This window comes from Bufo bufo, chromosome 4 (assembly GCF_905171765.1).
Source record: "Bufo bufo chromosome 4, aBufBuf1.1, whole genome shotgun sequence".
NCBI lineage: Eukaryota > Metazoa > Chordata > Amphibia > Anura > Bufonidae > Bufo > Bufo bufo.
In genome coordinates this window covers 406,560,200-406,585,368 of record NC_053392.1, presented here as the reverse complement: position 1 = coordinate 406,585,368, position 25,169 = coordinate 406,560,200, and the positions used below count along the sequence as shown (strand labels likewise).

General features: G+C 43.4%; 1 protein-coding gene across 5 annotated transcripts in view; it reads right to left on the bottom strand.

Moving 5' to 3' along the window:
* Positions 1-25,169, bottom strand: part of QKI (QKI, KH domain containing RNA binding) — a 188,080-nt gene that overhangs the window by 138,627 nt on the left and 24,284 nt on the right. For all 5 annotated transcript variants that reach the window (XR_005778434.1, XM_040429286.1, XM_040429287.1 and 2 more), the window contains exon 2: positions 552-700. Coding sequence is in view for 4 of the 5 variants with exons in the window: in XM_040429286.1 (XP_040285220.1) it covers positions 552-700 (149 nt within the window). In the remaining variant the exon portion in view is untranslated. The remainder of the gene's footprint in view (positions 1-551; positions 701-25,169) is intronic.

Sequence of the window (25,169 nt, the reverse complement as noted above, 5' to 3'; positions counted from 1 at the left end):
CCCACGTTCCCTGACTGAATGGAGCAGTGGTCGAGCACATGCGCTGTCACTCCTTTCATTCTCTATGAGACTGCCGGAGATAGCATTTCCAGCAACCCCAAGGAGTAAGAACTTAGACCCCTTTTGTTGTGATCAGTAAGGGTTCTAGCAGTCAGACATCCCCTACTCAGATACTTATTACTCTACATCCTATTGGCATCAGGACGACTGGGCATCATATATGAAGACCTTTAAAGGGTTTGTCACCAGCAACATGGTAATTCTGACTTTAGACATGCGCTAACGTCAGCTAAAGCTAGCAGTCTTTGTCTCTTCTGTCTACGTGGCCCACGTCATGCTGACTGAATGTTCACATCATCCTGCCTGTCCTGTCAATCAGCATGATGAGGGCAATGCCAGAGGAGGGAGAACAGAGCCTCTAGGAGTAGAGGCAATGTTCCTGATGACAGAAAACCTTTAAATACACTGCAAAATAAAGCTTCTTTCAGCATGCACACAAATTATTCTACTATTATTCTATTCTTCAGCATACACATAAAACATCTACTTACATCTGGATATTCTTTTACAGGCACATAAAGTTTTTCTTGTAACTGTACAATAGGTCCAATGCCATCTGGCAATTCGGCACATCGTCTGTCAGGGTTGCCACTGCCATTTAACGTGTCGTTGTACATGTCTTTCCGTACTCTGCTGATCTCTGTTCAGACACAAAAACAACAATGAAAAACAGAGAACCGCAAATACTTTCAGTAAACTGCAGAATTCCTAAGAACTGACAGCAGTCATTCCTAGCTGTACATGGTGTTGTGGAAGTACCCGGCTAGCAGTCTTTCTGGACTATCGCATGCCTGATTCAAGGGATTTTCCAGTAAACGGAGGGCTGCATATAAAATCCTATTCACAACCTGTCAGTAAAAGACTACTAAATTTATCACACGACTGTATTCAAGTGTTCTGCTGGGAGAATGGAAATGGCCTTGCAAATTCAGCATGGATAATAATTTCATATTATCAGGGCATTTATCATCAGGCTAAAGCTGGCCATACACAACGTACATGTCGGATGAACTAGACTATTTTGGCGAAATAAGCCAACCATATGGGGGCCTCCCGACTCCCCTTCAATAGCAGATGCTGAGTGGGATAAGAAACTGGCTCAACTGGCAGATCCTTTTGTTCTCGAGAAGGTAAGATATGCCATATAACAGCAACTTTCTCACCTCTCCAGGACACATAAATGCCTGCCTAAGTGTGCATGTAGGCAAGGTTTCTCAACTCCGGTCCTCAGGTCTCACCTACCAGTCATGTTTTCAGGATTTCCTTAGTATGGAGCAGGTGATAGAATTAGTGTCCATCCCACAGGTATTCATTCTGTGGGATATTCTCAAATCTTGACCGGTAGGTGGGTCCTGAGGACCGGAGTTGAGAAACCCTGATGTAGGGGGGCAAGAAAGCTTTTGGCAAATCAAGCATCCAGTCAACAGGTAACTAAAGACTAGAGAACCTTAAGGCTCCATGGCCACTTTTGGGGTTCTTATTAAACTTGCTCCCACAAAAGTCATGTCTCCAATTGAAATTAATAGAAAAGTGCAGACAATATTTATGAAAGAATTTTATTAATTTTAATGTTTGCAGTTTCCTTTCCTAGATAGAAAGAAGCTTCCTACAACATCCATAGTGGAGCAGAAGTATAGGCAGTTTTTTTTTGTTTTTGTTTTTTTTTGGGGGGGGGGGGGGTCTGCAATGAACGATGGCAGTGAATTTATGGAATGATGGATGGTGGCTAAACTAAAAATGCTTAAGAAAAAAAAAGCAGCTAGCCTGTAACATGCTCTTTTAATTTGAAAGGTCATTCTAATAAAACACAGTAGAAAATATATCAAGTGTGTCAAATAAATTGAAAGGGCAACAACATAATGGACCTGAGAGACCGGGGAAAATGCTGCCCCAAGCAAGTAAGCTAAGCTGGCTCCCAGGGTACAAGCTGCCAGCTTCTGCACTAGACTGGAGCTGGTTTTACATAATCAGCTGGTTGATTTTAAAAATGATAACCAAATCCGTAGCAATGCGGGAGATTACGCCGGATTAGGGGGTTGTACTCACTTGCTATTGTAACAGTCTTTACATTATTATGCTTCCTCAGTGGCCATAAGGTTATATTCAGCCTACATAGGCAGAATTTACAAAGATTACAGTGCCCTTGGCAAAATCATCATCAATTTCACGTCGCTTGTAAAAAGTTCAGCCTACAACAAAACATTTTCACCAAGCGAGTTTACAGCGCAGCGAATACAACTACTCCAGCAAACAGCAAAGAGAATGAAGCAAGCAAATAGCACGGTACAGTAAAGAAATAGAAATTATATGTACATATTATATCTTTATTAACTCCATGAAAGATTAGTACCTCAACAATGTCAAGTGAGTTTAAGCGTGTCAGCTAAAGGGGAAGAGTGGCCGGCGGTGGTTCCACTGAAGAAGTGGTGGGGCTGATGAAAGCCTGGCAGCAGATCTAGGCCTGCAGGCTCTCCACACAAAAGAAAATGATTGAATTCTGAAATTGAGAGAGCTGACAAATCAGCAGAAGCACTGTCCATTAATCACTAGCGTGACAGTTTAATCATCCTAAGTACTTTTATAAATAGTGCTCACAGGAGAAATCCAGATTTTATTTAACCCCTTATGATTAGTGGCTGCTAACCAACTGTTGAAAAATTAGCTTTAGCTAAACTGCATACTGTCCATAAATATGAGTAAGGAACAACTATAAAAAAAAAAAAAGGGCCTAATACGACAATTAACAATTGCAGGTGCAAATAAACGCTGATCAGGGAAATCATCTTCATCATAACTGCACAAGATTAAAAACGAGTACATGGTAACCACAACTACAATACAGAGGCAGCAAACTGTAGTACATGCAAGTGGAAACGAGATTACATCAGGTAAGTATAACAAGGTAATTCAGAACGCACCAATAATCCACAGCAATGATAACTTATACAGACCCAGTAGTATGGTTGAGGCGCCATTTCTGGGTCTGTATACTTTATAGGTGTTTCCACGTGCATGTACTTTTTGACTACAGTTCTGTGGTGAAGTTGTGATTACCATGTGTTTATTTTTTATGTTGTGCAGTTATAATAAAGATTATATTTTTCAGAAATATGACTGCCAAGTCTGCTTCCAGCCCCTCTGCCACCCGGAACCACACGGCTGCTTTAGAAACCAGCTAGGAGCTGGAAGGTATTTACAGACAGATTTCCCAGTCAATGTTATCTGAGAGCCTCCATTCACCCTGTGAACATTTCCTCTAAATCTCTACCAAGTGTACGCAGTTATTACTGGGATCATGATTGGACACCAAACCGTAGAAAACCAAAATGAAAGCCTGTCTATAACAAACACAATTATGACCCATCAAGGCTAGAAAACGTCTCTGCTGAGCAGAGTCATTGCTACCCTCAGCAGAGTCAACTTACAGGAAACATTTATGGGAAGCAGATGAACAACAAATGAAAAATGGAGGGAATTAGGGAGAACCATAACAAAGACGAGGCGAATCCAGTCAGCAAGCAGGGGAAAGTGGCATATCTGACCGTACAAACACTGTAGAATAACAGTTTATAACACAGATGTTTCATCCAAAGACAGATGGTTGGAACAGTTTCTGGGAATAGTTGTCTGCATCTCAGCGTGACAGAGGGGGAAAATTCCCTGAAACGGATGCAGTCACGTAGCAAATCTAGAGAATAACTCTGGTAAAGATTTTATAAGGACTGAAAAAAATCCCAGCATTTAACTTCAGAACTGCCTGAACAATCCCCACTTCACATATAACAAGGTGCAGTAGAAAGGTTTATACATGGGGTTTTTAAGAACCTTGTTTAAACTTGCTGTATGAAAGTATGAAGTGTGGTTGGAAAACCTATCATGACAGAAATGCTATCTCAATGGGATCTATGCATGCCCAGGGTGACATTAAAAACCAAAGTAGCTTCTTTGGAATGCCCCTTCCTCAAGCAACCCTCTCTCTTATACATACCAGATTTAAAAAAAACTAAATGCCCACAAAAATTACCTCAAAGAGCAACATGCAATTGGCATACCAAGCAAGAGAAGCTCATGGTACAGTTGCATGGATGAGGTGCTAAAGATGACCCCCGGTGGGTAAGTAATCACCACAAACACAAATGCAATAGAAGCAGAAACCTATATAGCGCATGCCAAGTATGGTCAGGAAGGACAGACAGGGGTTTTGCGGATAATACATCCCTGTATACTACCTCAACTGCAACTTTTACATGTAGAATCAGATAACAGAATGGAGGAAAAAGCGAATCCTCCTCTTTGGTGCAGTCAGAGGTACACAGGTATCATTTCCAGCACTTCTACTATATGAATTTAGAGAAGCTGGGATGGGTGGAAGGCCACCTTCCATTGTGCTCCTCTCTATGTTAACATCTTGTCGGATGTTTGCATGTCAGGCGTCCCAGTCCTATATTGTAGATGTGTAGGTGAACAGTCCTGTTTGTATGTGTACATCACACTATCTATAGCCACCGCCACATATCCATACATGCCCACGCTGTAATGAAGGGGGCTTGACAAGAAAGAATCGCATTCCTCTCCTATGCCATGGCTGGCATGTATGCTATTTTTATTTTTCTGCCTGTTCCCTCAGACAAAGAATGACCTTGAGAGCGGAGGCCTTGCAGCAGATGACAGCAAACGCTGGATTATTTTACACTCTTCGGCAACAAAGGGTTGCTCTACTTTTTTTTAAGAGACTGGTTAAAGCTTGTGCACCACTTAAAATATTAACCAGAAAAAACCCAGTCACAATGCAGCCACATTTACCTCAGCGACTAGACGGTACTCGCAAAGTGGCCCCATTCTGAAATCCACCAGTTTTCACTAGAAATGAGACATTACTGCAGCCATGTTCATGCTTGGCACTGCCATGCTATTAAATATCAGTTGTGGCACTGATTTCCTGATGGTACAAAAAAGTTGCCTCAAATGTAAAATCTACAAATTGAAGAAAATTTTTATTTAAACCAGCATCCATTTAGAGAGGAAAAATGCATGCAGTGGTTTCTGCATTCACTCAGTAAAAACGTTCAATGCCAAAACAGAGGGCAGGGGAGGCAAAACAGGCCCCTTCGCAAATTACAGGACGAAACCCTAAGGCCTCCTTCACAAACACTTTAGCACTGATTTATCAAGACCAGAACATCCTACTCCGGACTTGATATTATTTGCTCTAAAGAATAGGTGTATGGGGAGGATAAATCTCCCCTTTAAACTGCAGTTAAAAAAATACACCCCATGCTTAAGTCATTCTTCTTTGCAAGCATTAGTGGTATTTTTTATTATTATTCTGGGCTACCATAAGTATATACAAGTTCTAATAGAAAAACACAAAAAAAAAAAAAAAAAAAAAGAAGAAGAAGAGAAGAAGGTGTATATAGAGCTTTCCGTATCTAAATATAGATACACAATGGTTTTAGTCTGCCCGAATCCCGGCATATTTGCTGGGTAGCGGCCAGATCTTTGCTGGATCCCATTATAGTCAATAGGGTTGGTGGGCATGCGGTAAAATCCAGAAAGCTCCTGCAGGCTGTTTTGGCATAGAACTTACTTACAAGGTGACATGACATTAGCTAACCGTACAAGGCTTTGTGCCTGGTTTATCAGTGAATCTGCTGATGACAGACACCCTTTAACATATACCATATGGGATTTTGACCTCGGTGTAAATACAGTGTCTTGAAGAGAGAAGTAATGCCGCCATCTAGTTGTGTGTCACTTCAGGGTTGATGGCTGTACAGCGATACCTCAAGAACACATAATATTCACTAGTGGTTTATTACCACAACCACTGAAACAAAAGTACACCGACAAGAGGTTGTGAAACACCCCATAGTCACCATTTTTAGAGGTAATACCTACGAGCAGTAACCAGATAGTCCACCCATAGCTGCCCCAAGAAGGGGGACTTTTTGTAGCACTTTTGATCAATCTTGACTACATATTGGCAGCAGATGGCATAGCAGTCAATTCATGGCTTTGGACTACAGCTGTAGCTCAATTGTTAAAAATCAATTAAACATTGTACAAAAAGTCTCGGTGTAGGCACACCATAACCCCCTTAAAGCTTGTTTTCTACACAGTTCAGTCTTCATTAGGTCTTGCATGAGGACAAGGAGGTAAATATCATCATAGAACTTCTCACGAGATCATGGTTCTGGTGACCACCTAGGAGCATCCTTTCCAGTTTACTGCTCATCTGATCAGACCCGACACCCTGCTAATATAACACGCGCCCTTATTTCTTTATGTCTGTCGGTGCAGCCACTAAAGGATCACATTTTCCCCAAAGTAACCAAAACATGTTGTGCGTTCTTACAAGTCTAATTTTTATTCAGCATTTGTTGAGAACTCAATGAAAGCAAATTTATTAGCATCACTATGATCGCTCAACTTGCTGTGCGGATGCCATAGATATGCAAAGCTGAATTTCTGCGTCCATCTGTTTTCTCTTTGTGCATCACTAGTCATGGAAAGCTGCAGACAAGATCAGTCACACGCACATGCACAAACATCATAAAATAAGCAGGCTACAGCCACGGAGGGGGTCCAGAGGCACGCTCTGCGAGGACAGATTTAATACAGATCAATAATTAGTAACACTAATTATTACACATTGGTTCTATTATTATTTCCTACATGTGCAGCCCTATTCCAAAGGGGAAATCACGCTGACAACTCTCATCATTTCAAACGCATCACCATGTGATCGAGCAGAATCTGCTCACAAACACGTTTCAGCACCATCTACCCGGAACCAGCTCAGGACTGCAGACTGCTCAGAAGATGAATACACCTACAAGCCTTCCACACTGGATATATGATTACTATATACATTCATGTTTGTCCACGTATCTTCCCAGAAAGGATTAGCCAGCCTCTTGTCAGGAACCTGACAGACATGGCACTGTTTTGAGGAAAGACATCTCCGTTTCATTAGACGAAGCCTGACAATTCTCAGCTATGCAGCGCTTTGACTCCTCAAAGACACAGTCTGTGTATGACAGGGCTGCCAGAGAACCACACAGCGGCAGCTCCATCCTTCAGGAAAGGAATTGGAAGAGACAGCCAAGTACATGAGCACCTTAAATCAAACACCCGCCACTCAGTGACAAACAGCAAGATCCAGCTGTGTCATCATAAGGGACACCGTCTACCAACCATATCTCATGGCATAGTCATAAAACTAGATAAGAACAGGCACAATGATGATCAAGGAGCATGAAGAGCTCACAGAAGTCTCCAGGAAAGGAGAAATATTCAGGTCCATTATTTGTCAGAAAGCAAGCCACGTCCCTTCACCATTCCAAATCAAGGATGGGACGATATTTAAAAGGAATGTTAACCATTAATGTAAGAAGACAGAGGGTGAAGCACAAGTCATATGCAGAAAACAAAATATGGGTCAGAGAGCTGACAGCAGATACAGAGCGGCCACAAGACACCCCATCCATTTCCCCGCTAAACACATGGGTGGAAGACGACCTGCATGTGGAAGCATACGAAATCAGGAGTGTCAGCAAATTAGGATACCAAGCTACCATCACAGAGCAATTAGATAATACACAGAAAGGCTCATGGGTTCTAACCACATATGTTTATCTAGTCTAAGGCCTATTTCAAACGAACAATACGGATTAGGTCCAGATGCGTTCAGGGAAATTCGCACCATTTTGCAAGCAAGTTCAGTCAGTTTTGTCTGCGATTGCGTTTAGTTGTTCAGTTTTTTCCGTGCGGGTGCAATGCGTTTTTCACACTCGTGATAAAAAACTGAAGGTTTACAAACAACATCTCCTAGCAACCATCAGTGAAAAACACATTGCATCCAGACTTGCTTGCGGATGCGTTTTTCACCGAAGCCCCATTCACTTCTATGGGGCCAGGGCTGCGTGAAAAACACAGAATATAGAACATGCTTCGATATTCATACAACGCAGAAATGATGCGTGAAAAACAAAGCTCATGTACACAGACCCATTGAAATGAATGGGTGTGGGTGCTATGCGTTCACGTCAGGCATTGCTCCCGCGTGGAAAACTCGCTCGTGTGAAAGGGGCCCAAATCACCTTGTATATTAGAAGAAAGTGGCCCACAAACCAGTGTGTGCAATGAAGTGCTGGTCCTCTCATGTGCAAAAAGGTAGGTAGACAGAAGCAGTCCGCTCCCCATACACAGATATGTAATACTTCAGTTCTTCATGACAAAACTAATCTGTAACTAATCTGTAACTTCTATTTTAAAAACACAACGTTACAGCGTTTCTCTGTTATTCCTCCTAGAAATATATGAATAAATGTAAAACTGGGCACTAGCAGTTCAGAGGGTGTGCACCTACAAGCCTTTGACACACAAGGGGAACAGTAGCATCCAGTTGTCTTTTTATTCATAAATCAATATTTTCTTGGAGAAGTATTTATTGAAATAAAAGAGAAGACTGATGCAGTGGAATCAGTTATGCTCAAATTAATGCAATGAGGGTTTGATAGGAGATTTAGAGATTAAGATTATATAATTTTACACATACACACAGATTGTAAGCCCTTATGCAACATCCTCACCCCTTTTGTTAATTTACAACAGAGGACTATATAGGAATATAGGTCTCTGGGCCTAGGTGACTTGAAATGCAGAGAACACAAGGCTGACACCACATATGGCTCTGCAGGCGACTAGTAAGCCTGGCTAAGTTGATGAACAACACCCAGATGAAAAGTGATTTATGGAGCGGGTGATCACTATCTGGCTAGGTGCTACAGAGTCATGTGATATACGGCCAGGAAAGATAACCTCTGCACCAGTTAACCAGACAAGAGGCAGATATCTCTCTAGTAGAAGAACATTAATCTTCCTCTTCTCCAGGTTCCAACTCATTGAGACTAAATCAAATATGAAGGCTGAGGGAACAGATCAGTACCAAGCAAGGACTATACACCGCTCAATACATACACAGGACAAAACAGAGCACGGGAAGTCTAGGACCAAGTGCACACTCAGCTCACATGATTCCTTACGAAGCAGAGTCAATGACACCGTACGTGCAAAGGCCGATGCTGGAAAGTCATATGCTGAGCTGTGTCCTATAACCTGCACAGCCATATTAGTCCTGAAGTTCACACCCTACATTTCTAGAGGACGTTGCTCCAAACCCCGTTCATGCCTCACCTAATAAAGGGAATCCATCCCCAGGCACAATGCCTTGCAGGGCTAGCTTAGCTGACCGCAAGGATACCTTACACTCAGAAAGCCACATTTCATTCCAGAGAAAAAGCGCTTTCAAGGCTCTATTCAGACGTCCACACCTTGGGTCCGGGTCAGTTCCGTAATTATGCGGAACGGGTGCGGACCCAATCATTTTCAATGGGGACGGAAAAGATGCGGATAGCATACAGTGTGCTGTCCGCATCCCCATTTCCGGTCCGCGGCTCCGCAAAAGAATTGAACATGTACTATTCTTGTTCGCAGCTGCGGACAAGAATAGGCATTTCTATTGGGGTGCCGGCCCGATGTTTTGTGGATCTGCAATTTGTGGGTCCACAAAACACTGCGGATGTGTGAATGGATCCTTATCCATATGAAAATCAGCCGTTAAGGGCACTCAGGCCGGACCCAAAACACTTGATGCACCTCCTCCTGCTTCCTCTGCCACACCTTCCCTCTCTTTTTCATTGACAGTGCAGCTCTTAAAGGGGATGAGTCTTCAGAAAATTCCCTATTGTCTAACATTTTTAACCCCTTCAATCCAAAATTTACCAAACATTTGGAAAAATTCGCTATTTTCAATATTTCTCTGCTTCAGTGATACCTCAAAATTATTTACGCTTCCCACATGTCTACTTTATGTTGGCATCATTTTGTAAATGTCTTGTTTGGATGTTAGATGGAGTCCAATTTTAGACATAATTTAAGAAAAGTTTCAAAACCCGCCTTTTAAAGGACCAGTTCAGTTAAATAGAAACCGCCAATAAAAAGACCCCATTTTAGAAACTATACCCGTCAAGTTATTCAAATATGATTTTACAAACTTTATTAACCCTTTAGGTGTTCCACAAAAATTGTGGAGAAATTTCAATGTCTTTCAATAAGGAGAATAGAAACGCCCAGTTTTCCAATTATTCATAACTTTTTAGGAGGAATAATGAAGGAATGGCACAATGCAGAATCCTAAGAAAAGATGCTTGAGACTTGCTATGTTTGAGAACTGGACCAAGCTGTGATATTGCAGTCACAGACATTTCTATGGGGCCATATGGCTTCCATTTTACAATTTTTTCATTCTGATGCACGTAACAGAATGGCAAAGATTTGCTATAAATTACAGTATATGTCTCTGGTCACACTCCTCCGGCTAAGCTCCAACCATGTAGTTTTTTTTTTTTTTTTTTTAAAGGGATGTGATTGGCATAAAACCTAAAAGTTGCAAAAAACTTTCACAAATGACGCTTGCAAAAAATTGCGACTGACAGAATATTTCTGTCACAAAGGGCACGATGAAGTTTCACATCCACCTGCATGACACCACGAGGTTGCACACATCACCCCCATCCTGCATTCGATGCATTCTTCCATCTAAAGTCATTAGCGTCTTCAAATCCATCATTCTGTTGTGATCGCTCTTAACAGCTGGCTGAAGTTAATTTTAATGCATTCCTCCCAGCCAGGTAAATTAAAGACTAGAGGTTTCCTTCCCCCCCTCACACGTATAATCAAATGTAATTACTCCAGTTTTAACAATTCTTTCTTCCATCACACTCTACACGTAAGCATAATGAGGAAGCTAGAAACAAGCAGGTAAGCACAGCAGGCTGATCTGCACATCAACATTAATTAACAAATGTATTAACGCCAACTGACACAGGTGCTGGATGGCGCGCCGAACATCTCCGCTGACTGATGCTGTCAACTTCTATACTGTAGCTGAGAAACTGCAAGGGTACAGCCACACGTGGATTTGGTTTTATAAATGTCATTCACACAATGTGGAAAGTTTCCACAATGAGGTGCACATAACTTCACATACAGGGTGGAACTTAAAGGGTTTCTGTCAGCAGGAAAATGGTTATTAACCTGGGTGACTTTGGTGCATCACTAATGTCTGCCGAACATAACTATATTAGTGCCATCTCACTGCGTGCTGCCGTTCTTGAGAAAAAAAAATAACTTTTATAATATGGAAATGAGCTTCTAGGTGCGTGGGAGGGGGGGGGGGGGGGGGGGGTGTTGCCGCTGCTCCTAGAGGCTCCGTTCTCCCACCTCTGGCCGCGCCCTGCTACACTTGATTGACAGGGCCAGGCAGTGTTGGTCTTCACTTGCCGGCCCCATCTCCTGTGGAAATCTCACGCCTGTGCCGTCCTGTTCAGTATTTGGCGCAGTAAGTGAAGGACGCTCGCCGGCTGCCGGCTAAACTCCCTGCCCCTGAGCCCAGTCTTTTTTTGGCCGGAGATACAACATCAGCATCCTGAACGGATTACTCCATTCAGAAAGCATTAGGATAAAACTGATCAGTTCTTTTCCGGTATAGAGCCCCTAGGACGGAACTCAGTGCCGGAAAAGAAAAACACAAGTGTGAAAGTACCCTAAGCCAGTTTTAATTTACACAATTTTTTAAATAAATGTCCCTCTATGTGCCTCATAATGTACCAGAATTTGGGTGGATAACACGTTATCATATGTTGTATATACAGTTGCAATAAAAAGTATGTGTATCCTTTGGAATGATATGGATTTCTGCACAAATTGGTCATAAAATGTGATTTGATCGTCATCTAAGTCACAACAATAGACAATCACAGTCTGCTTAAACTAATAAACACACAAAGAATTAAATGTTACCATGTTTTTATTGAACACACCATGTAAACATTCACAGTGCAAGTGGAAAAAGTATGTGAACTCCTAGACAAATGACATCTCCAAGAGCTACTTGGAGTGAGGTGTCAGCCAACTGGAGTCCAATCAATGAGATGAGATTGGTGGTGTTGGTTACAGCTGCCCTGCCCTATAAAAAACACACACCAGTTCTGGGTTTGCTTTTCACAAGAAACATTGCCTGATGTGAATGATGCCTCGCACAAAAGAGCTCTCAGAAGACCTACGATTAAGAATTGTTGACTTGCATAAAGCTGGAAAGGGTTATAAAAGTATCTCCAAAAGCCTTGCTGTTCATCAGTCCATGGTAAGACAAATGGTCTATAAATGGAGAAAGTTCAGCACTGCTGCTACTCTCCCTAGGAGTGGCCGTCCTGTAAAGATGACTGCAAGAGCACAGCGCAGACTGCTCAATGAGGTGATGAAGAATCCTAGAGTGTCAGCTAAAGACTTACAAAAGTTTCTGGCATATGCTAACATCACTGTTAGCGAATCTACGATACGTAAAACACTAAACAAGAATGCATTTCATGGAAGGATACCACAGAGAAAGCCACTGCTGCCAAAAAAAAACATTGCTGCACGTTTACAGTTTGCACAAGAGCACCTGGATGTTCCACAGCAGTACTGGCAAAATATTCTGTGGACAGATGAAACCAAAGTTGTGTTCTTTGGAAGAAACACACAACACTATGTGTGAAGAAAAAGAGGCACAGCACACCAACATCAAAACCTCTTCCCAACTGTGAAGTATGGTGGTGGGGGCATCATGGTTTGGGGCTGCTTTGGTGCGACAGGGCCTGGACGGATTGCTATCATCGAAGGAAAAATAAATTCCCAAGTTTATCAAGACATTTTGCAGGAGAACTTAAGGCCATCTGTCCCCCAGCTGAAGCTCAACAGAAGATGGGTGTTGCAATAGGACAAAGACCCAAAGCATAGAAGTAAATCAACAACAGAATGGCTTAAACAGAAGAAAATACGCCTTCTGGAGTGGCCCAGTCAGAGTCCTGACCTCAACCCGATTGAGATGCTTTGGCTTGGCATGACCTCAAGAAAGCGATTCACACCAGACATCCCAAGAATATTGCTTAATTGAAACAGTTCTGTAAAGAGGAATGGTCAAGAATTACTCCTGACCGTTGTGCACATCTGATCTGCAACTACAGTAAACGTTTGGTTGAAGTTATTGCTGCCAAAAGGAGGTTCAACCAGTTATTAAATCCAAGGGTTCACATACTTTTTCCACCTGCACTGTAAATGTTTACATGGTGTGTTCAATAAAAACATGATAACATTTAATTCTTTGTGTGTTATTAGTTTAAGCAGACTGATTGTCTATTGTTGTGACTTAAATGAAGATCAGATCACATTTTATGACCAATTTGTGCAGAAATCCATATTATTCCAAAGGGTTCACATACTTTTTCTTGCAACTGTACATATTTATCGCTCTTCCACACGTCATACATGAAGCTTTATCTCAGTAAAATTTGCTGCTGTTTTCACTTCTCAGGAATACAAGTGACCTGAGGGCATCTCGTCAAGCTAGGTTATTAGACTGGTGCACTTTACGACAAATAAGCTGGCATAAGATAGGACCTCTCCATCAGCCATGTCTACAGCTGCCGGTGTAACGTTACATTACCCTACTTCGTGAGATTTTCCTACCTCTATGAGAATAGCTCCAGCAAAGGGTTAGCAGCGCTTGCGAAATGGATATTTACACTACCCTCGGCGCTTGCGCACTTGGACGTAATTTTTCCCTACCCCCACACTGCGCAGGCGCGGAGATCGGATGGATTTTCGGGAGTTATCCGCGCTTGCGCAATGGGCCGTAATATTTCCCTACTTCGACTCTCCTGCGCATGCGCAGTGTCCCGGTGTGCTGCTGAACTCCGCAGTGAGATTTTCCCTAAACTGTCCTTTTGCGCATGCCCAGATAGTCAAAACTAAGGAACGCCTCCACACGTCATTTCCGGTGCGACAGGAAATTAGGAGGTAGGGAAATGTAACGTTACATCAGAAGGGTAAGAGAAGGAGTGAGGAGGCTTTGTTACCATACATACGCATAGTATCCCATTTACCCAATGTAGGGTTGGGCAGAGGTCGCAATAACACCTGAGTCAGCGTTGGACGCAAAAGACTCGGGTATTTTAGACATGTTTTTTTTCTAGTCCGTAAAGGGGTTATCCAGCATCTACAACAGCCCCGCCCCCCCCATGTGTATACTAACCCCCGCTCCCCGCAGTGCTCATGGTCCCCACACTGCCGCTTCTCCCTGTACACGGATGAACACATCCGGGGTCTGGGGGAGCAGACAATGGCAGGCAGGGACAAGCCTCCCATCACCGCGGGTGACACTAGAGAGGCTCGTCCCATTCCCCGCCTGCCACCCTTGTCCATAGAAGCTCCGTCCCTCACTGACATCACCCTCACCAGGAGCAGCTCCAGACTAACCACCACATTGTGGTTACAGGACCTTTGGTGATGTTACAGCCACATGTGTGAGAGGAGTTAGCCCTTATGCACACGACCGTTGTTTTGGTCCGTATCAGAGCCGCAGTTTTTGTGGCTTGGATGCGGACCCATTCACTTCAATGGGGCTGCAAAAGATGCGGACAGCACTCCGTGTGCTGTCCGCATCCGTTGCCAAGTTCTGTGGTCCGCAAAAAAAATATATAACCTATCCTATATAACCTGTCCTATTCTTGTCTGTGCCGTTCCGCAAACTGCGGAAACGCACATGGACGTCATCCGTGTTTTGCGGATCCGCAATTTGTGGACCACAAAACACACAACGGTCGTGTGCATGAGGCCTCAAGAGAACTCACCGAGACTCCGTGTAAGGCCTTATGCACACAACAGTTATTTGTTTTGCGGTCTGCAAATTGTGGATCTGCAAAACACGGATGGCGTCCATGTGCGTTCAGCAATTTGCGCAACGGCATGGACAGCCATTGATATAACTGCCTATTCTTGTCTGCAAAATAGACAAGAATAGGACAGGTTATTTTTTTTTGCAGACCACAGAACTAAGCAACGGATGCCGACAGCACACAGGGTTCTGTCTGCCTCTTTTGCGGCCCCATTGAAGTGTATGGGTCCGCATCCAAGCCGCAAGAACTGCGGCTCTGATGCGGACCAAATCAATGGTCGTGTGCATGAGGCCTAAGACTGTGCTGAATCTGAAGGTAACTTAGTGGAGCATGTGCATAAAGCAGGGCTATATGTAAGTATAACAAGCATATTGGCCATGTAGCAGAGCCACGTGTGCAATGGCCATGCAGCAGAGCTCTGTATATGCTCGATATGTAGCAGAGCTACATATTGAGCTTTGTTACTGGTAAGGAGGCTGCTGATTTGTCAATTTGGGTGAACTGCCGGGTCATTTGCTGGACCACTGTGGAGGACGCCCGTGCAGTGGCGCCACCATCTTCACCAATCCTGCTAGTGGAGGTGAGAGGTGCTGTGGGCACTAGTAGATCTGGGTGGGGTGACTGGGTTTGAAGTTAATACACAGCAAGAACTGGGCGGTTAGAGCCAAATAATTACAGAATAATCACAGAATAGGCTTGGGAGCAGTGTTTATGGCTCTGGTATGGGGGCACATCAATGGAATCATCACATCTGACTCTATAATGGGGCAACAAAATCTGTACTCATCCTCAGCTAAAAATATTACTTTTCTGGAAAAAATGGAGTGCAATCTCTGGGGTTGGGTAAAAAGAGCCTTCTGGCCTTGTACGGGGCAGCCTACTGGATACCAAAGAGGGAAGAAAGGTAAAATAATGTTAAACTTCAGTGGTAACACTGGCTCTGTTTTGAGGGTGGGAGGCATTTCTATTTGATATTGGAAGGCCACAGTGTACAGATGGCATTGATCGTGCATGAGCTTTGAGGAATGCACAAATCTCTTCTTCATATGTTAAATAAGGGATCTGCGTGCTATGAAAGGCTCATGCATAATACCATCTGCATAGAATTTTGCTGTTGGCCCAACAGAAAAAAAAAATAATATCAAGCAAAACTAATGCTGAAGTGACAATAATATTCCACAAACCTGATACAATCACATAAAATAGATGTGTGTGTCTATGCTTGTATCAATTACAGGCAAACATAATATTTATAACCACATACAAGCCAAAGTAAACTGCACACACACTAAACATAACTGTGTATACCAGTGATGTCTGACAAGTAACTGCCCACAAGCGCACATGTGACCCCATCCAGATGTGTACCCGTGTGGGACCGGCATTATCACTGAGAGAAGGATCTGCACCGACTTATCCGCACCCCATAAATCCAACAGTTGGCGATACCCAGGCCACCTTCCCGAATATTCCTACAGATAATGCAGCAGCGCGCTTCATGACAGCTGCAATTAACAACCCCTCAGAGACTACAAGGGATTTTTACAGTAGCAACCCTTTCACCCTTAAAATAAATTCTGCTGTGTATAGGCATCTATCGGAAGGAAAGGATGGAAGCCTCCAGCATGTGTCCTGCCCAGCTTCTTCTCTAGTGCCTTCCCAGTCAGTACAGAACAACTGGTTGAGAGATGTACAAATACACTATGTAGGGTTCAGGCAAAAAGAGGATCCAGGCAGGGATAGGAGAGGAGGCGGTGGCATAAGGGAATCACATCACTACCACCATCTTGAGTCCTATGGACATAGCACTGAGGATCATAGGACCATAGCCCACAGATGGGGACTTCTGCTGTGTGTAGGACGCAAGTTATGTTGTGACATACAGATATACCATTATGGTGTACTTGGGAATATTTTTGAAATTGACGAAACCCTTTAAATATCACAGCAGAATTATTTTTTCCTTAATTTTTTTGCCAAAAACAGCAGGTGGATGCGGACCAAAAATACGCTTGAATGCTTGAGCCCCAAGTTAGATAAGCCTATCGTAGCATCTTTGTTAATTGGGTGGCGTTTTGTCTGGCTTGCTTCTTATCAAAAACAGGGCACGCTATAGCTACTGTCATTTTTAAGTTGTTTTTCCAACAATTTGTCCATAGGAAAAAAATGCCATGAAAATAACACCAACGGCAAGACACAATGGGGAAGATTTATCAAAACTGGCTTAGTTACCTGTAACAATCAGGTTCCACAAATCTGAAATTTGATTGGTCAACCAAGTCTTCCTTTACACCAGTTTATTTTTTATATAAAATCTTCCATTTGCAATAGATGCCTGAAAAATTACAGAAAAACTGCAATGTGAATTTAGCTCTAGACTGTTTTTAATCTGAGAGGGAGGAAAGAAAAAAAAACAAAAAACACCAGAATAACACAGGCTTTTTTTTGCCACCGGTATGCGAGGACAACACTGCTGAAGACGACAATATACCTACAGATCCCCACCACTAATCCGTGGATATCTGGGAATTAACCATTTCACATTTGGAGGGGCAGGGAACTTCCTCCAATTTCTTCTTTAACCTAAAAAGTACCAGCAGGTGGACTGTACATGGTATTCATGGAGTTAAATGGTTTGTCTCATTTCAGCAAAAAATATTTATAATTAGGGATGTCCCGATACCGGACATTTGCACGAGTACTTGTACTCGTGCAAATGTCGCCGATACCACGGCCGATACCTCATGGCCCTAGATCAGCGGAGGCGTGTCCCATCTTCTTCCGGGCGGCAGCTGCAGCGGCGTGTCCCATCTTCTCTTCCGGTCGGCGGTGGCGCTGCTCCCAGCTGATCAGCGTGGGGATGGCAGCGGATATTATACACCTGGGGACGTGCTGGCTCGGCAGCGGCAGGAGGAGGCCGCCTCTGGCTGAGGTTCTGGATATTATCCTCAGGGGACTGCAAGAAGCTGGGCCGGAGGTGGAGATGGCAGGAGCTGCCGGAGCCCAGGTACTTAAGTCCATTCTTATGTTTGCCAGCCACATCCGATTCTGAGAAAGCTGTGTGACAGTCAATATGGCCGCCTCTCATAAGCAGAGCCATCCAGAGCAGAAGTGGGAGGAGCTGGCATTAAGAACTTCAGGGAAAGTGGGTGACAACCCCTGTGATGCTGGCTGCTGTGGTTGTCACCAAGGATCTACCAGACTGGGAGCACTCAGTCGCCTTCATTATGCTGGCCATTAAAGGGGTTGTCACAGATTTATGCCGGAAATATGTAATGAAGTAAAGAATATCGGAGGTCACGTGGCTGTACTCTGCATCTGCATGGGAAGGATTACATCAGGCCAGGTGGGTATGATGCATGAAATGGAGAAGAAATCCAGTTAATTTCTCTCCATTTCATGTTAAAACAGACAAACAGTGAATAATAAAATAAGGTGGTGGTGGGGGGGCAATAAGCATATAATAGTGATCCCCAACCAGTGTGCCTCCAGCTGTTGCAAAACTACACCTCCCCAGCATGCCCGCACAGCCAAAAGCTGTGCGGGCATGCTGGGAGTTGAAGTTGTGCAACAGCTGGAGGCACATTGGTTGGGAAGCACTGTTATATGCCCATTTATTAACCCTTGTACAAAAGGAAAAGTAAAGCAGTTGTCCATAGCAACCAAATTCCAGCTTTAATTTTTTTCATTGCTATCAGCAACTGCGCCGCTGTTTCTATGTACAAAGTTTGATAAATCTCCGCTAAGACTAAATTAAATTTGAAGTAAAAACATTACCACACCATAATTGGTATCGGTGAGTACTTAAATAAAAGTATCGGTACTCGGTCTTAAAAAAATGGTATCGGGACATCCCTATTTATAATGTAGAGAAAGTTAACACAAGGCACTTACTAATGTATTGTTATTATCCATATTGCTTCCTTTGCTGGCTGGATTCATTTTTCCATCACATTATACACTGCTCGTTTCCATGGTTACGACCACCCTGCAATCCATCAGTCGTGGCGTGCCTGAACACTATAGGGAAAAAGCACCAGACTCTGGTGGCCAGGACTGCGGGGCCGCACAGAGGCTGGTGCTTTTTCCCTATAGTGTGCAAGCACCACCACCACTGGTGGATTGCAGGGTGGTCGTAACCATGGAAACGAGCAGTGTATAATGTGATGGAAAAATGAATCCAGCCAGCAAAGGAGGCAATATGGACAATCACAATACATTAGTAAGAACCTTGTATTTACTTTGTCTACATAATAAATGCCATTTGCTGAAGCGAGACAACCCCTTTAACTATTCTAACATGCAGCAGGCAATGCAGCCTTTCCGTAGGAGAGGCACTATTCTATGTTAAATGCATTAAACAATGCGGCTGCAGTGGATTATTTTCCACACTGTACACCAAGGTGTTACTTTTTATATAAATAAAAAACCTCTTTAAGGCCATTCATCTGAACTAAGTAGGCCAAAATATCCTCCTATTCCCGTGTTCTTCTCAATGTCGAAATGGGTGGATAAATTTAAAGCTTGCTCTCTGAAGAGTTGCTTTATAGGCAATTTTCTACCAGTATCAAGGTCTGCAATTTCCATTTGGCTGCCAGTTTGCGATTAAATTCATCACCTTTATTATAAAAATGCGCTTCACTCCATGGCCTGCTGCACAAGCATTGTAAGGAAGACATTTTTCACTGCTAACGGCTGCATCATTCTCCGGCAGCCACCACATCCATTCAGGCATTAGCTGCTCCAACTTGATGCAGGAGGCCTATCACTCATAGCAGACAAATCCTTAACAATTGTATACCCTGGAGAAACCAAATTCTGCACAGGCGGCATCTTTCAGCTCAGCTTTTTTGGAGCCCAGCCACATACAAGCCTCTCCTAAAAGTGTGCAAAAGCACTTGCATCAGGCAACATCACACATACAATACAAAATGAATAGCCACTCAACATCAAGGCTCTTATAGCCACCGTGAATTCATCAATGGTCCAACATCAGTCATGCGGTGACAACAAAAAGACTTAAAAACCACTTTAGAGCAATTCTTCTAGGGTCTAATGATGAAAAACCTGCATCGCCCTGTTAGCATTTGTTTCAGAGCGCATCAATGAATGCAGAACATTTAATGTTAACAAATGAACCAACCAATCAATCACACTGCAAAAAGAGATTTCCCGATACAGAACAACCCGAGACTGTAAAGGCACACCCTGGAAAGTCACTTTACTGTACCACCATTTTTTTTTATCACATCAACATTATTATATACATTGCTCAAAAAAATAAAGGGAACACTTAAACAACACAATGTAACTCCAAGTCAATCACACTTCTGTGAAATCAAACTGTCCACTTAGGAAGCAACACTGAGTGACAATCAATTTCACATGCTGTTGTGCAAATGGGATAGACAGTTGGAAATTATAGGCAATTAGCAAGACACCCCCAATAAAGGAGTGGTTCTGCAGGTGGTGACCACAGACCACTTCTCAGTTCCTATGCTTCCTGGCTGATGTTTTGGTCACTTTTGAATGCTGGCGGTGCTTTCACTCTAGTGGTAGCATGAGACGGAGTCTACAACCCACACAAGTGGCTCAGGAAGTGCAGCTTATCCAGTATGGAACATCAATGCGAGCTGTGGCAAGAAGGTTTGCTGTGTCTGTCAGCGTAGTGTCCAGAGCATGGAGGCGCTACCAGGAGACAGGCCAGTACATCAGGAGACGTGGAGGAGGCCGTAGGAGGGCAACAACCCAGCAGCAGGACCGCTACCTCCGCCTTTGTGCAAGGAGGAACAGGAGGAGCACTGCCAGAGCCCTGCAAAATGACCTCCAGCAGGCCACAAATGTGCATGTGTCTGCTCAAACGGTCAGAAACAGACTCCATGAGGGTGATATGAGGGCCCAACGTCCACAGGTGGGGGTTGTGCTTACGGCCCAACACCGTGCAGGACGTTTGGCAAATTCGCCACTGGCGCCCTGTGCTCTTCACAGATGAAAGCAGGTTCACACTGAGCACATGTGACAGACGTGACAGAGTCTGGAGACACCGTGGAGAACGTTCTACTGCCTGCAACATCCTCCAGCATGACCGGTTTGGCATTGGGTCAGTAATGGTGTGGGGTGGCATTTCTTTGGAGGGTCGCACAGCCCTCCATGTGCTCGCCAGAGGTAGCCTGACTGCCATTAGGTACCGAGATGAGATCCTCAGACCCCTTGTGAGACCATATGCTGGTGCGGTTGGCCCTGGGTTCCTCCTAATGCAAGACAATGCTAGACCTCATGTGGCTGGAGTGTGTCAGCAGTTCCTGCAAGACGAAGGCATTGATGCTATGGACTGGCCCGCCCGTCCCCCAGACCTGAATCCAATTGAGCACATCTGGGACATCATCTCGCTCTATCCACCAACGTCACGTTGCGCCACAGACTGTCCAGGAGTTGGCAGATGCATTTAGTCCAGGTCTGGGAGGAGATCCCTCAGGAGACTGTCCGCCACCTCATCAGGAGCATGCACAGGCGTTGTAGGGAGGTCATACAGGCACGTGGAGGCCACACACACACACTACTGAGTCTCATTTTGACTTGTTTTAAGGACATTACATCAAAGTTGGATCAGCCTGTAGTGTGTTTTTCCACTTAAATTTTGAGTGTGACTCCAAATCCAGACCTCCATGGGTTGAAAAATTTGATTTCCATTTTTTTATTTTTGTGTGATTTTGTTGTCAGCACATTCAATTATGTAAAGAACAAAGTATTTCAGAAGAATATTTAATTAACTCAGATCTAGGATGTGTTAATTTTGTGTTCCCTTTATTTTTTTGAGCAGTGTATATTGTGACATAAAGAGGGTTTATATATTTTCCATTATTCTTTTGATGTGTGGTTACTCATTTGGTGTATGGACGTTGTTTCTCCACATGTCTATTTATAAGCCTATGTTTATAGGTGTAGTGTACCGCCATACAGTCAGGTCCATAAATATTGGGACATCGACACAATTCTAGAAATTTTGGCTCTATACACCACCACAATGGATTTGAAATAAAACGAACAAGATGTGTTTTAACTGCAGACTGTCCGCTTTAATTTTAGGGTATTTACATCCAAATCAGGTGAACGGTGTAGGAATCTTGGTCTCATCTGTCCATAGGATGTTTGTTCCAGAACTGTGAAGGCTTTTTTAGATGTCTGTTGGAAAACTAATCTGGCCTTCCTGTTTTTGAGGCTCACCAATGGTTTACATCTTGTGGTGAACCCTCTGTATTCACTCTGGTGAAGTCTTCTCTTGATTGTTGACTTTGACACATATACACCTACCTCCTGGAGAGTGTTCTTGATCTGGCTAACTGTTGTGAAGGGTGTTTTCTTCACCAGGGAAAGAATTCTTCGGTCATCCACCACAGTTGTTTTCCGTGGTCTTCCGATGTTGCTGAGCTCACCGATGCGTTCCTTCTTTTCAAGAATGTTCCAAACAGTTGTTTTGGCCACACCTAATGTTTTTGCTATCTCTCTGATGGGTTTGTTGTGTTTTTTTCAGCCTAATGATGGATTGCTTCACTGATAGTGACAGCTCTTTGGATCTCATCTTGACAGTTGACAGCAACAGATTCCAAATGCAAATAGCACACTTGAAATGAACTCTGGACCTTTTATCTGCTCATTGTAATTGGAATAATGAGGGAACACCACACACCTGGCCATAGAACAGCTAAGAATTCAATTGTCCCATTACTTTTGGTCCCTTAACAAGTGGGAGGCACATATGCAAACTGTTGTAATTCCAACACCGTTCACCTTATTTGGATGTAAATACCCTCAAATTAAAGCTAACAGTCTGCAGTTAAAGCACATCTTGTTCGTTTCATTTCATATCCATTGTGGTGGTGTATAGAGCCAAAAATGTTAGAATTGTGTTTATGTCCCAATATTTATGGACCTGACTGTATAACTAGGATTTAATATACATGTTTCTGTGTTGCTTCTAGAGAAGAACTACTTGTCCATGAGGCTCAACTGCTTTAGTGATGTAGGCTAAGGAGATGACTGGCTTCTCTTAAGGCCCCTTGCAGACGAGCATGTCCGGATGCGTCCCGGTGCATTGCGACAAACCAGCGCGAGTAGGAACGCAATTGCAGTCAGTTTTGACTGCGATTGCATTCCGATGTTCAGTTTTTATCGCGCGGGTGCAGGTACAGAAGTTCAGGTTTGGGTTAGTTGTAGTGTAGATTGTATTATTTCCCCTTATAACATGTTATAAGGGAAAATAATAGCATTCTGAATACAGAATGCATAGTACAATAGGGCTAGAGGGGTTAAAAAATTTTTTTTAACTCACCTTAATCCACTTGTTCATGCAGCCGGCATCTCTTTTGTCTTAATCTGTGAGCAATAGGACCTTTGATGACGTCACTACGCTCATCACATGGTCCGTCACATGATCAATCACTATGGTGATGGTCCGTCACATGATCCATGTAATGAACACAGTGAAGTCATCAAAAGGTCCTATTGCTCACAGATTAAGACAGAAGAGATGCCGGCTGCGCGAACAAGTGGATTAAGGAGAGTTAAATTATTATTTTTAACCCCTCCAGCCCTATAGTACTAAGCATTCTGTATTCAGAATGCTATTATTTTCCCTTATAACCATGTTATAGGGGAAAATAATAATGATCGGGTCTCCATCTTGATCGTCACCTAGCAACCGTGCGTGAAAATCGCACCGCATCCGCACTTGGTTGCGATTTTCATGCAACCCCGTTCATTTCTATGGGGCCTGCGTTACGTGAAAAACGCACAAAGAGTAGCATGCTGCGATTTTCGAACAACGCACAAGTGATGAGTGAAAAATCACAGCTCATGTGCACAGCCCCATAGAAATGAATGGGTCCGGATTCAGTGCGGGTGCAATGCGTTCATCTCACGCATTGCACCCGCGCGGAAAACTCGTCCGTGTGAAAAGGGCCTAAGAATTTTTTTAAAAAATGCCCAATTTAACAGGGTATTTCCAGGGGGTTTCCCAGAATGCAGCTTGGTGCATGACTCCTAGAGCAGAGACAACAATTCTTAAGTGCCTATCGAAGTGTTAACTGCTTGAATTCTCATCTAATTGTTTAAATTTCAGAAATGAGTGTAGCATGAAAGTGCACAGAGATCAAATGACGAACAGTAACTAGTTTCTGTGGATCGGACAGATCTGCCCAACAAAGATTTTCATTGCCCCTGTAAATGCTCTAGGGGCGAACAAGCAACCATGACAATAAGGAGCAAACAGTGAAAAATATTTAGTGACCATTGTCTTTTCAGCACAAACCACTCGCTAATCGCTGCTAGTTGATGAAAAATACCTTCCTAAGGCTCCATTCACAATCTGTATAACTGGTCCGCATCCGATCCATTCTCTATGGGGACGGAATGGATGCGGAAACCACACTATGTGCTCTCCGCATCCGCATTTCCGGAGCCTGCTCCCGATCTTCCGGTCCGCAGCTCCAAAAAAAAAAATTATATATATATATATATATATATATATATATATATATATATATATATATATATAGAGAACATGTCCTATTCTTATCTGCAATTGCGAACAAGAATAGGCAGTTCTATTGGGGTGCCGGCCGGGTGTATTGCAGATCCGCAATACACTACGGACGTGTGAATGGACCCCAACTGGTATCTTAGGGTACTTTCACATTTGCGGTAGAGGATTCCGGCAGGCAGTTCCGGATCCGTCTGACAAATGCATTGAAATACCGGATCAGTCTCCCTGGTGTCATCCGGAAAAACTGAAAAAAAAAAAACTGATTTAACTTTTTTTTTGGGCATTTTTAAAGGTCTACGCATGCGCAGACCGGAAAGTGGGATACGTTTTGCCAGAACACTTAATGCCGGATCCGGCACTAACACAATTCAATGTAAAATTAATGTCGGACTCTGCATTTCGGCAAGTATTTTTGGCCAGAGAGAAAACTGCAGCATGCTGCGGTATTTTCTCCGTCCAAAAAACGTAAGAGGGACTGAACTGATGCATCCTTTTCTGTCCGCGATGTGGTGCGGAGCAAGACTGATCCGTCCTGACACACAACATAAGTCAATGGGGACGGATCAGTTTACTCTGACAATAGAAAACGGATCCGTCTCCCATTGACTTTCAGTGGTGTTCATGATGGATCAGTCTTGGCTACAGAAGACATAATACAACCGGATCCATTCATGACTGATGCATGCGGTTGTATTATTTTAACTGAAGCGTTTTTGCAGATCCATGACGGATCCACAAAAAAACTCTAATGTGAAAGGAGCCTTAGAGATAGATATAGAGATATATAT